This window comes from Orcinus orca, chromosome X (genome assembly GCF_937001465.1).
Source record: "Orcinus orca chromosome X, mOrcOrc1.1, whole genome shotgun sequence".
Classification (NCBI taxonomy): Eukaryota; Metazoa; Chordata; class Mammalia; order Artiodactyla; family Delphinidae; genus Orcinus; species Orcinus orca.
In genome coordinates, this window is record NC_064580.1 from 124,880,355 (window position 1) to 124,894,043 (window position 13,689).

Here is a 13,689-nt window from a genome sequence, read left to right on the forward strand (position 1 = left end):
TCCGTGTCCGGCTCGGAGGGCTGGCTGCTTTCACTTGTCCGTAACTTCCACCCTGTGATCAGAGTGTACCCTAGCAAACAGTCCTGACCGAGTGCCATCCTATTTCACTTGACCGCGTCCGATCCGCAGCCCCCGGTGGAAGCTGCAGGGACTGGGCAGAGTTCCAGGCGAGGGGGGCCGGGAGGCTTGAGCAGAGCTCCGCGGCGCTGGTCAGAGAAACGGAGCAGCGGCTCCTTTGTGGGCCGGTCCATCCCCCTCCCTGGTGCGCCGCGGGGACATTTGATCTGCGGGGTGATTGATAAGCGCGGGCGAGGGGCCGCCGGCCCGCCCTCCCCTCTCTTTCCTCCTCCCCGCTCCCGCCCTCCTCTCCTCCTCCCTCCCGGATCCCTCCCTCCTTCCTGCCAGAAGCGCTGCCAGGCGGCGAGCCGCTCCAGTGGGGATCTGCCTGCCCTTGGGGGCGCCGCCCGCGCTCGCCCCCGAGCCCTCGCTCCCGGGCCGCGCCGGGCCGAGGCCGCGCAGCCTCCCGCGCCTCCCCGGGTCGCGGATGCCGCGGGCGCCTCTGGGGGAAGCTCCGGGCGGCGCGCTCGCCGGGTAAGTTCTGAGTACTCGGGGGCGCCGCGGCGACGCGGCCGACTAGCTGGCTCCGCGCTGGCCCCTGACTTTCGCGGCCACAGCCCCAGGCGGAGGGAACGGGCGTGGGCAGACGGCGCGATCCGCCAGGGATCGCGCGCGGGCGGCCGCCCCTGACCGCCGCCCCCGCTCCGGCTGTCCGGCCTCGGGACAGTCGCGCGGGCGTGGTCCGGCTCCGGGCGTCGTGCGGCCCCGCGGCCACCGCTCCCGACGAGGACGCGGCGCCCGGGCCCGGGGGAGAGGGCGGCGCGAGCGGCCGTCGCGGCGGTGTGGGGTGAGGGCAGGGAGAGCTGCGCGAGCGGTCGGTGCATGGGGCCCGGCCACAGGGGACTCGCCCGGCCCCTGGGTCGCCCGGAAGAGCCCTTCGGGAAGGGCTGGGCCAGGGACTCCGGAGCGGGGGCCGAAGGCGGCGGCGGGCGGGCGGTGGAAGCCCCCTCCCCGGGCCGGCCGGGCTCCGTTAACCCCCTCGCAGCCGGGGCGCAGGGGTACTGCCCGCCCGCCCTCACTCGCCGCGCCCGCTGGCGGCCCCGGAGACCCGAGCCCGGTTTCACTCGAGAAGATGCGAGTGAGACCAAGGCGACGGAGTTCGCGTTTCTACCTCCCTCGCCCCCGCGAGGACGGGGAGCGTTTGCCTTATTTTAGCGTCCGCCTCTGCCTCCCGCGGGCTCCGTGTTCACCCGGCACCGTTCCGCCGCCTTAGGAACCCGCTCTCCCCGGCGCGGTGCCGCGGCCGCTCCTCCAGAGACGCGGGGCCAGAGGAAACTTCCTTAAAGTGCTTTATCGGGGTGGAGGCTGATTTGTTCCCAATAACTGTGTTTGGGGAAACGGCTGCGGAAGCTCAGGGACGAGCGGGAGACGCAGGAGTGGTGGGAGGGTCCACCGACCCGTGTCGGCAGCTAACCGCGGAAGGGAGAGCTGCCGCCCCGCCGCGGGGTCCCCAGTGCCGTTACCCCAGCCCTCACCGCTCCGTTTCCCTCACCCCGTAGTATCAAGAATTTCAAGCGCCCCCTCATCTATCTACCCCCACCAATTCCTAATAGGCTCTGTCCTCAAGGAGTATTGACAGAGTCATCAGTGTCTTAAAGGAAATTACGATACTTGAGAACTGAAACACATATTTGGTATTTCACTTTCAAATACAATTTTTAGAAAAAAAACACATTTAAGTAAAACACCACCACTATTGAAGTTTAGGTAGATAGTTGTCTAATTCACAGTAAGCAGGAGTTGTTTTTTTGAGAACTGCTGGCCTGGGACTCAGAACTTCTGGGTTCTGTTTCTAATTTTATAGATTCTTGAACTTAAGCAAGTCAGCACTTCCCCTGGTTGAGGAATGTCTTCATCTATAAAATGAATCTGATTTCAAAGGTCTTGTCTAGCTCTCATGTTGGCGTCTACTTCAATGAAATATTAACCTAATTAATAAATGTTTGTTAAATGAACGACTGAATGAATAAACCATATCTCTCTAGGAACTATGTATATTTAATATTTGGAAATATGTAGAAACAAATGCCCCTTTGCTATGAAAGGAAGCTTAATTGTGCTCCCACTGCATCACCCCACTCGCATCTAATGATGCAATTGCCATGGAGGGTGGGAGACCATCGCAGGGCTGCCCCCTCCCCCTCTGTGGACAGTCACTCTCCCGTTGCCCTTTGGCACAGGGAAGGGAAATTCGAGGGCCCGGAAGGAAAGGTTGTTGCCCAAGGTGAAGCAAGAATTACTGGATGGGGAGGGTCTCATGATGTCTGGCCCAAGGCTCTTCTCCAAAGGAAAAGCAGGGGGAAAGAAGAACGCCCGTGACAAATTGCGGAGGAGAAGGCCAGAGCCACAGGTTGCTTTAGTGCCTAAGTTTATAAACCATGAGAGCCCTTCTTGGGGAGGAAAGAACTTGTATGGGTAGAACAATCCTAGGACCTGAGCTTCCTAGGGAAGGAGGAAGGGAGAAGCAGGGCGCTTTCTGTTCTCCGAAGGCTCAGCTTGCCTATGCGATTGCCCCTCTGCCACACTTGGTGCAGCAATGGGACCCTGTGTCGACTGCGGCAGGCGGGACCAAGAGGCGGGGAGAGCCAACTAAAGTGTCTGGCGGGACTGGCACATCGCTTGGTCATTTCCTCTTCCCATTCTCTTTTCACCCCCTGCTTTTGCTGCCTCATCTCCCCCATGCCCACCAGAGGCAGCGCCTGGCCCTTTCGGGCACCAGCAGACATTCCCATCTTGCAAATGGACTCCAACTGGGAGACTCCTGGGTCCAGGGGACCTTAAGATAATTAAGGAGAAATGAGATACCGAAGGCAAAAACCCAACACCTGGCCATTAATAATCCCGGGGAAAGGTTATCTGAATCCGATTAAATGTCAGAGCTGGGAGGACCCTTATAAGTCCACCCCTTTTGCCCATGGGGGTGGGAAGATCCAGAAACAAGTGACACCTGGCAACAGAGCTGGATCCGAAGCCAGGTCTCCTGAGTCTCAGGCCAGGACTCCTTTCATTCCTCCTCTTTCTCAGGAGCCAGTCTTCCTGCATCTCCGCCTTCTGTTCCCTGGTTCCCTGACCCTGCAGCCTGGAGGGCTCAGCACCCTTTCCTGGGCTCCTACTCCCAGCTGAAGCTCAGCCTGGCAGTGCCTGTCTGACACCCACTTCTCTTCTCCTTCCTTCAGGCAAAAAGCACACGTTTAAACCTCATTATCTGGCTAAGTATAAACCTCAGGGGGAGAAGGGTTTTGTTGTTGTTTATCTCAGTCTATAAGCTAACGTTGAGCTGGCTTTCAGATTCCCGGCAAATATCTGGCCAGTCACCACCCAGAAAGTAATTCTCTCAGCACTGAAACAAAGCTCTGTATGTAAAGCATAAATCCCCCAAAAGAACTCCTCGCCCTCCCACACAGACACACCGGTGCACACACACCCCACTCTCCACACCAAGAGCATGTGAGCTAGGAGTTTGGCAGGCGGGCCCCAGTCCTGTAGCAAAGAGACACATCTACACACACACACTACACACACACATCCCTTACTCGGAAGGATCTGGACCCCTGCTCGAGAATCTGGAATGAGACACCCCCGCGCGCGCGCACACAAACACACACACACACACACACACACACACACACACACACACACTCTGGCCCGCTGGAAGAGCCAGGAGGGAGGGGCGGGTGGAAGAAACCACTCGGAGGAGCCAGAGGAGTCCCGGCGGTGCCCCTCCTGGAGAACCCCCTCTCCAGGAGCTCGCCAGCCACTCGCCGCCCGCCGGGCTGGAGGTGGAGTAGTTCAGAAGCAACTGACGCAGCCGGGATTTGAGCTTTGCAAAGCCACTCGCAGGGAAGGGAAGCATCTGCCCCTCCCTCCCCCACTGCGCGCCCTCGATCCCCAGCCTGCCCCCTCCCCCCGTGACGTCACCCCAGCCCGGTCCCGCGGAACCTGCAAAAGCCTCTCAAATTCAAACTGCCGGGCGCACTGGTGCCCCTGCCGCCGGATTGGAAGTGCGCGCCCAGTCTCGGTCGTCTCCGCCGCCCGCCGCCCCAGCCGGCAGGCTTCGCGACCTCCCTGCTCAGTCGAACCCCCGGGTCCCCGTGGGCTCAGCTTCCCGCCGCTCCAACCCTCCTCTTCTTCTCTTGCCGCCTGCCGGATTCCTAATCAGTGCGCACCCCCCAGCAAAATTTAATCCACCGACAGAAAGCAGGGCATCCTTCCGTAAGCGGCGTCTCCTTTTACCTTGCTCTCCCTTTCTTTCCGAAGATGCTAAACTACCGGCGGACTGCAGAGGAGAGGGGTCCCGTCTTCTCCTGATGTGTGAGTAACCCCCACCGCGCGCTGTCTTTGCTCTTCCACCCTCTCCCTTCCCCCGCCGCCAGTCCCCTGATTTTCCCACCCCCTTTTTGCGCAGTTAAAAAAAAAAAAAGTAAAGCAATTTCTGCTGGGAGCCCAGGACGGGCTAGCCGCCCGAGATCTCTTCAAGATACCCCAGGGGAGGAGGAGGAGGAGATGGGCTGGATTTAGTAGGACAACTCGGTTACTAATGACTCCGCGGCTGGCTGCGACCCGCCGGGAAATCAGGTGCAAGCGTGTGTTCCGGGACGCGTGTGTGGGTGGGCTGCGGGGGAGGGGAGGAGAGCAGAAAGCGCTTTGAAAAACGCAGTGATTTCATTCTGCCGTGCTGTCCACTCCCCGCATTCTTCCTCCGTCCCACTCCGCCCCCTCGCTTTGCCATTTTAATCGGGCTTCCGTGTTTCTTTCTCCCCCGCATCCCGCTCTCTCCTGCCCCCCTCCCCAAGGTTTGCCTGTAGGTACCTGAGCTGACACCGACGGTGCCTAAAGATGCTGAGCGGCGTTTGGTTCCTCAGTGTGTTAACCGTGGCCGGGATCTTACAGACCGAGAGTCGCAAAACTGCCAAAGACATTTGCAAGATCCGCTGCCTGTGCGAAGAGAAGGAAAACGTACTGAATATTAACTGCGAAAACAAAGGATTTACAACTGTCAGCCTGCTCCAGCCCCCCCAGTATCGAATCTATCAGCTTTTCCTCAATGGCAACCTCCTGACGAGACTGTACCCCAACGAGTTCGTCAATTACTCCAACGCGGTTACTCTCCACCTGGGTAACAACGGGCTGCAGGAGATCCGAACCGGGGCGTTCAGCGGCCTGAAAACCCTCAAGAGGCTGCACCTCAACAACAACAAGCTCGAAGTACTGAGGGAGGACACCTTCCTGGGCCTCGAGAGCCTCGAGTACCTCCAGGCCGACTACAATTACATCAGTGCCATCGAGGCGGGGGCCTTCAGCAAACTGAACAAGCTCAAAGTGCTCATCCTGAATGACAACCTTCTGCTGTCTCTGCCCAGCAATGTGTTCCGCTTCGTCCTGCTGACCCACTTAGACCTGCGAGGGAACCGGCTGAAAGTGATGCCTTTTGCCGGCGTCCTCGAGCATATCGGAGGCATCATGGAGATTCAGCTGGAGGAAAACCCGTGGAATTGCACTTGTGACTTACTTCCTCTCAAGGCTTGGCTGGACACCATAACTGTTTTTGTGGGGGAGATTGTCTGTGAAACTCCCTTCAGATTGCATGGGAAAGACGTGACCCAGCTGACCAGGCAAGACCTCTGTCCCAGAAAAAGTACCGGTGACTCCGGTCAGAGGGCCGGCCACGCTGACACACATGTCCAAAGGCTGTCACCTACAATGAATCCGGCTCTCAACCCAACCAGGGCTGCAAAAGCGAGCCGGCCACCCAAAATGAGAAATCGCCCAACTCCCCGGGTCACAGTGTCGAAAGACAGGCAGAGCTTTGGACCCATCATGGTGTACCAGACCAAGTCCCCGGTGCCCCTCACCTGCCCCAGTAGCTGTGTCTGCACCTCTCAGAGTTCGGACAACGGTCTAAATGTCAACTGCCAAGAAAGGAAGTTCACTAATATCTCCGACCTGCAGCCTAAACCTACCAGTCCAAAGAAACTCTACCTAACAGGGAACTATCTTCAAACTGTCTATAAGAACGACCTCTTAGAATACAGTTCTTTGGATCTATTGCATTTAGGAAACAATAGGATTGCAGTCATTCAGGAAGGTGCCTTCACAAACCTGACCAGTTTACGCAGACTTTATCTGAATGGCAATTACCTTGAAGTGCTATATCCGGCTATGTTTGATGGACTGCAGAGCTTGCAGTATCTCTATTTAGAGTATAATGTCATTAAGGAAATTAAGCCGCTGACCTTTGATGCTTTGATTAACCTACAGCTACTGTTTCTGAATAACAACCTGCTGCGGTCCTTACCTGATAATATATTTGGGGGCACGGCCCTCACCAGGCTGAATCTGAGAAACAACCACTTTTCTCACCTGCCTGTGAAAGGGGTTCTGGATCAGCTTCCGGCTTTTATCCAGATAGACCTGCAAGAGAACCCGTGGGACTGCACCTGTGACATCATGGGACTAAAGGACTGGACAGAGCATGCCAACTCCCCTGTCATCATCAATGAGGTGACCTGTGAATCTCCCGCTAAGCACGCTGGGGAGATCCTGAAGTTTCTGGGCAGGGAGGCTATTTGTCCAGACGGTCCAAACTTGTCAGATGGAACCATTTTGTCAATGAATCACAACACAGACACACCTCGCTCACTTAGTGTGTCTCCCAGTTCCTATCCTGAACTACACACTGAAGTTCCACTTTCTGTTTTAATTTTAGGATTGCTGGTTGTCTTTATCTTATCTGTCTGCTTTGGGGCTGGCCTATTCGTCTTTGTCCTGAAACGCCGAAAGGGAGTGCCAAGTGTTCCCAGGAGTGCCAACAACTTAGATGTAAGTTCCTTCCAGTTACAGTATGGGTCTTATAACACTGAGACTCAGGATAAAGCAGACGGCCACGTCTATAACTACATCCCCCCACCTGTGGGTCAGATGTGCCAAAACCCCATCTACATGCAGAAGGAAGGAGACCCAGTGGCCTATTACCGAAACCTGCAAGAATTCAGTTACAGCAACCTGGAGGAGAAGAAAGAAGAGCCAGCCACACTTGCTTACACTATAAGTGCCACCGAGTTGCTAGAAAAGCAAGCCACCCCAAGAGAGCCCGAGCTGCTGTATCAGAATATCGCTGAGCGCGTCAAGGAACTCCCCAGTGCAGGACTCGTCCACTATAACTTTTGTACCTTACCTAAAAGGCAGTTCGCCCCTTCGTATGAATCTCGACGCCAAAACCAAGACAGAATCAATAAAACCGTTTTATATGGAACTCCCAGGAAATGCTTTGTGGGGCAGTCAAAACCAGACCACCCTTTACTGCAAGCTAAGCCGCAATCAGAACCAGACTACCTCGAAGTTCTGGAAAAACAAACTGCAATCAGTCAGCTGTGAAGGGAAATCATTTACAACCCTCTGGCATCAAAGGATGCTGCTCCAAACTGTTGGAAGCACTGCATTTGCTTTCGTGTGTGTTTGTGTTCTCCCTTTCCCAGCCTCAATGGGGGACTTTGAAGATGTTTGGGGGATGGGGTGAAGCAATGATACTGCTTTTTCAAGTTTTCCTTTAAATTATTTCTCTCTTGCTCTCCTCCCTCCCCCACCTTTTTTTTCCTTCTCTCCTTAGGAATCATCATTGAACATGAATGTTTCTACAGTGCATTTTTTTCGTATATTTTGTTTATGGTTTTGTTTCCTTTTTCTTCTTTTATTTTTCCAGTGTGGGAATGGGAAGAGGAGATTATAGTGAATGAAGAAAGAGTAAGCAAACTTTTCAAATGAAAATGGATATTTAGTGTATTTTGTAGAAGATCTCCAAAGATCTTTTGAGACTATAAATTCTTTTGTAAATAATGATATATGGTATTTCCGTCTTCAGTTACCAAGCATAGTCACTAGGCATCACTTCTTTGTGTTAAAGTGCCTTTGCACTTTAAGTACATTACTTAAATGTTGCTTTTAGCTTTGATAAATTGAACATATTTTAATGTGTTGTATTTTTAAAATTAAAAACACTGTAAAATAGATTGAAATGTCAGCTATATTAAGTCAACGTACAGTTTGCTTGAGTTATAGAAACCGACCTGTCATCAAATGATTCTAGTTCTAGGACTTTATAGATTTAACTGTAAAATATTTCCTTTCCTTTGGGTTTGTTCTAAGTGATTTAATTTAAGTCAACTAAGGGGACTTAACAGTGGACTAGAGGTAATAAAATGCCTCAGTTGGGATTAGTAATTCATTAATAAAATATATTTAACCCAATATCAGAGTGAATTGAACAATTAATGCCCTTCCGTAAATCGTTATTTTACACTAACATGGTCAGTGTTTTAGATTATTTTCCTAATTAAGAGTACATTACACAACTTGTAATATATTTTTTCTGCATTAGATATTTTTATATATTTAAATGAGAGTCTGTATTTCTAACTTTTTAATTGAAATTAGTATTTTTTCTGCCTATTGAAACATTTTCTATAAACACACACCAGTAGAGGCCGCCACACACCTCATTTAATAAAGACATATGAGCCATTACATACCTTGAAGGAAGACTTCAAAGGTGAGATTAAGACTTCCCAAGTAAGTTCTTTGCAAATTCAAGGCAGCAGAGACAAACGTATACGTTAGTTTCTGTTTCTTTTAGGATTAAAGGTTAGACTCAGAATCCTTCTCAATGTTCACATTTTCAGAGAAAGCAGCGTTTTCTTCTTGAGCTTATGGAAGCGTTAACAGGGTGCTATCAAATGATGTACTCTTTGCATCTCCAACCTGATTAATAAGTACCTAAACCGAGAAAGTAGGCATCCTTTTTTTCCTGCCTTCTTTAGGCAAGGGTTACTTGAATTTTTCCTTGTCAGCTTCAGCAAGCTTTTGGTTTTGGTCTTAGCATTAAAATGATTTTAACTAACCAAGTCTACATAGCATTTATGAAGCCTTATTAGCCTGTAAATAATTTTTAGATGCAAATATTATTGTGTGATTTAAACAAACAGCCCTTCTTTAGAAAAAAATAGTTTTATTTTGTCTATTGTAAATCCTTATGCAACTGGAATGGTGATCTGCATATAAAGTAGTCCAGCTTTTCAATTCCTTATTAAAGCAATTGATGGCGTCTGAAAGAAGCACACTGTTTCCTTTTCATAAATAGGTTACTGCACATAATAATCCTTTATTATCATGTGGAAATTGAAGTGGATCCTGATAACTTACTTTTAAAGCTTTAAAATGACTAATAGTTTATTATCTGTCACTATAAACAATTCATGAGATAGGCTTTCAATTAGAAATTACTTAAATCCAAATTATTTGGATTAATAACTACTGGTGCAAAATAGTTTTTATTTAACAATAGATGGTAATTGTATGTATATATATATATATATATGTAAAGTACATTCAGGAAAAAAAAAAATGCCTTTAATACCCTAAAGTCTCCGAATATCTACAGTGACAAGCTAAAATGTTCATTCTTTGATTAGAGATCATAATTCTTATTTAAATCCATTAGATTGAAATTGAAAATGGTGGGCTGAAATGATCTACAGGAAAGTTAATGTACAGAGACTTTACATTTCATAGAAGAGGAGCAAGAGTATTTTACCAGTTGAACTTGGAGATAGCTTCTGGAAACCACCTCCTCTTATATATGTAAGAGTTTCAAAAATTCTCTCGTGGCTGCTCTCATTTGGTGCAATGATAAATGCAGAATACAGAGGTAGGTATTTGGGGAAATGATTATGAAGGCAAATTAGTATACATATTCTATTAAGATAGTTTTTTGGTTGACATTCTATCACTAGAACTACTGATGTGGTGATTCCACTTCAGTGTTCGTATTCTCCTGAAAATAAAGTCATTCCTGTAAAACACCATTATCCATAGAAAAACTAATTCATTAATTGTAAGCAGAGATAGCTTACTGTTCATTTAGTTACCAGACTCTAAAGAGGCCTCCTGGAAGAACTCAGATTCATAAACTCTTTTGCTTAATAACTATGGTTTAATTTTAGATTCTCATGCTTCTTAGATATTTACTTTATTCTGTATTAGGTTTTAAGATGAAATTGTTTGAATGTGTCCAGACTATTTCATTTAAAGGCATAATACATCATATACTGTGAAGCTTTGTTTTTTAATGCAATCACAAACACTTTAATTTGATTAACTTATTAGCATCCCCACTGACTATGTTGTTTTGCTTTACCCACTGAAGTGCTTTCAAACATATAAGATTTTTATTTTTATCTCCTACAGCTGGATTTTGCTATTTCACTTTTATTTCACATGCAGCTTGTAATGGGTATGAACATCAGCACAGTGAAATGGTTCCAGCCAACAGAATACGATTTCCCCTGGCCCTGCCTGGAACAGATCTATATGTCTGGCAAATGGTAATTCACTTTGATTCTAGCTCTTAATTAGTTGCTTCCTCTGTTTCTGAATATACCTGTGTCTAAGTTTGTATTGAAACACTCAAAAGCACCACTTCTCAGTCTGGACGCAATTGCCAAAAGTCTAACTTGGTTTTGGACTTTGGTCAACCTGTGTGCCTTGTTACTTCCCTCCAGCAGTTGGTGAGTAAGGAAATGACCCTTCAGTTTCCTCTGCTTTGTCCTCTGACCTCTAAGGTGGTTTAATTTTTCTAAATATTTCCATGTCATCAAGGGCTCAATGTTTTATGGATTTTACAGAAAGTGTATAATGAAAAAGAGGGAGGTTCTGTGATTTTTCAGACTCTGGAAATTCATTTTGATTGGACGCATTCCAGAAACATACTAGATTAGATGCTAGACTGAAGGAAGCCTTCCAGACAGTTCTCCTAATCCAGTCATTTCTTCATTCATTCAATAAGTATTTGAGTGCTTGCTTCCTAGGTGCCAGGCTCTGTGCTGTGTGCTGAGGGGGCACAGAGATACAGTAGACAGGCTCTCTGCCCACCTCCTCACCCCCCCACCCCACAGAGAGCTTAGTGCTAATAAAGGAGAATGTTATCTGAATGACAATCACCCAGAGTAAACAGTGGGAACAACAGTGAAATGCAGGAAGTTGGGTTTTTAAAGGTGATTCTGTGCAATGAAGTATAAAACTGATATATCATAGGTTAGCTACTGTGTAACCACCATTAACATCTCTTTAGAGTTACACAGCTACAAAGGGAGAAAACCCACAAAAATAAAATAAAACAACTTTCTGCAGAAGAGGGACCAATATTATGGCCTGAAGATAGCTATATACTTGTGCTATCTAACGATCTACATTGTAAAGATGACTTCCCAAATTGTAAATACAAAAATCACAAATATACTTACATTTTCTGGAATATCCATGTCTTAAAGGCAATATTTACTTTCTATTTCAGTGGCTTAAAATATAACATTTTGGCTTAATTGTCTTTTACAGAGACAATAAGACACTTACCTAAATCCTGAGAGAGAAAAATTAAGTACTGTATATAGGTGTACTTTGCTTCTCACAATGGTTGTGCAAAAAGTCGCGTGTAAATTGAAGTTTTGCAAGTTAAATTGTATTTTAAATGCATTCGGAGAGCTGCCAGTTACAGGAAACTTGTGAATCCTTTTACAAAGCAGAAAACCATTTTATAAGACAAATAATCACTCTGTAATTTATCTGTTTTGTATGTTTGGAGTTTCAATATCGACTTTGCTTAAAACGGAGCCCACCTGCCTAATCAGAGTGTGTTTTGCCAATGCTGCTTGTGCTACCAGTTTCTCGGTTGCTAAGGGCTTATACTTGAAAATCCGCTGCAGTTTCGTGTGACTTGAGCTATGGGGCGATTTTATGATGGCGCAGTAACATTCCTGAGCAGTCTGAGTGGCCGACCCATTTCAACTCCATTGAACACAGGACTCTTCTGCTCAGCAGCGTCTCCTCTGTCAGACGTGGCCATGATTCGTTAGAGGGTAGAGTGACTCCTGTATTCAGATCCTATAAAGCGCTTAGAGTCACAGGTTTTATAATAAATATATGGTATTATGTAAACAAATTAAACTGCATGTGTGTTGGAATTTTTTAGCAGTATTTTAGCTTGAAAGTACTTGTACAAATACCGTTAGATTTAGTTGCAAATAATTGTTCTCAAGTTATTGGAATAAATGGCAAATGAAACGAGCTCTCGTGTAAATAGACTTCTGTGCCAAATAGTGACATTGTTTCAAAACATGAATGCCATATTTTGGGCTGTTAATAGGCAAAATGAAATATTGAAAATGTGGTCAAATGATATTATGTCTTATTGGATAAACTTTATACAGTTATTTTGTGCTGTAGTTAGCTTTCAGTTACTAAATAAATATTCACTAAAAATAAACATTTGAATTAGTTAGAAAAATTCTTTACACTCTTGAGAGGAATTAATGACAAACTATTACTGGAACCATCCTCTTTGCCTTGATATATATACTGTTCAAATGTTTACAAATTTAGGTCTTCTTTATATAATTTACATATTAAGGGTAAAATGTGCTTTTAAAAACATATTAATACTTTTCCATTAATGCCCATTAGTATCAGCATTAAAAAATTAAAACTAGAGAGAACAATAAAAACAATTCAAATAGAGCTGTCTCTCTAGGAATTGAAAGAAAGTTTGATTTCACACTCCCCCTACCACACACATCCACCCACACAGGAGCCAACTGTTTTTCATTATAAAATTCTATCTAATACAATAGGTGATCTAATAAATCTTTATCTGTAAAATGAGAGAAAGATTGACATGCAAATCCAAGGAATAGAAATTATGAATCCATTAAAGAAGATGTTATTACTGTATTACCGAAGACTAGAGTCAAAACAAATGAGAGGGAGAGAGATGCATTTGTTGCTGTAACTGTGGTAATATTATAGCAAAGCGACTTATTTGGCTTTTGCATTGGTTGAACATCAGAATATATCTGCCAGGTATGCTCCATTCACAAATGTATAACGTAACAAAGGTTTTGAGGTTTGTGTGATGGACAGGAGGACTTGAAACAAATTATCCTCTCTTGAGATTCTTAATTTGCTGTATGCACGATATATTCAATTTATTCATGTGGCCTTCACAAGTTGGTAAAACAATTGAAAGAGTCTCATTCTAGAGTGTTTTATTGAAGAGTTGGTGCTTAGCACACTAGATTATCTCATCCTTTACAAAGATGAGTGGAAGTGGAATTGGAATGAAAGGGATGTACAGCTCCCCATTCTGAACACATGTCATATAAGACATCAGCAAGTCATATGTGTCTGTTGATACTGGGAAAAGACCATCAAAATAGATGCTGTCATTACTGAATGGGGTCTGGAAATGTACCTGATCCATGTTTCCCTGGGCAACCAGTATGTGATTAGTTATACATCATTTTTATTAATTTGATTTTTCAAATATTTTATGTTTGCTATCAACATTACCCTAAAAAGGAACATTTGAGCTAATTATCTGTCAGATCTAGTTACCTGGCATTTTTGGACATATTTGATCTTGACAGAATGTTGGCTACAACATAAAGTATAAGGTAATTTCTGGCTCACAGAGTGACTGTTGGGCAGACAGGAGAGGTGAATGGGGTCTGCTCTGGGTAATCCTTG

The 13,689-nt window shown here is 46.5% G+C and overlaps 1 protein-coding gene across 2 annotated transcripts; it reads left to right on the forward strand.

The window, feature by feature from the left end:
- The first annotated feature begins 420 nt into the window (after positions 1 to 420).
- SLITRK2 (SLIT and NTRK like family member 2) lies at positions 421 to 8,361 on the forward strand. 2 transcript variants are annotated; one of them, XM_033417892.2, is made up of 4 exons: positions 421 to 591; positions 4,375 to 4,428; positions 4,523 to 4,692; positions 4,911 to 8,361. In XM_033417892.2, the coding sequence occupies exon 4, from the start codon at positions 4,954 to 4,956 to the stop codon at positions 7,489 to 7,491; it is 2,538 nt and encodes an 845-aa protein (XP_033273783.1). In that variant the 5' UTR covers positions 421 to 591; positions 4,375 to 4,428; positions 4,523 to 4,692; positions 4,911 to 4,953; the 3' UTR covers positions 7,492 to 8,361. The 2 variants fall into 2 exon arrangements, with proteins under 2 accessions (XP_033273783.1, XP_033273785.1); XM_033417894.2 differs by lacking the exon at positions 4,523 to 4,692.
- The last annotated feature ends 5,328 nt before the right edge of the window (positions 8,362 to 13,689 follow it).

Excerpts from the sequence above, each read along its gene's own strand:
- SLITRK2 (XM_033417892.2), top strand. The coding sequence starts at position 4,954 with ATGCTGAGCGGCGTTTGGTTCCTCAGTGTGTTAACCGTGGCCGGGATC.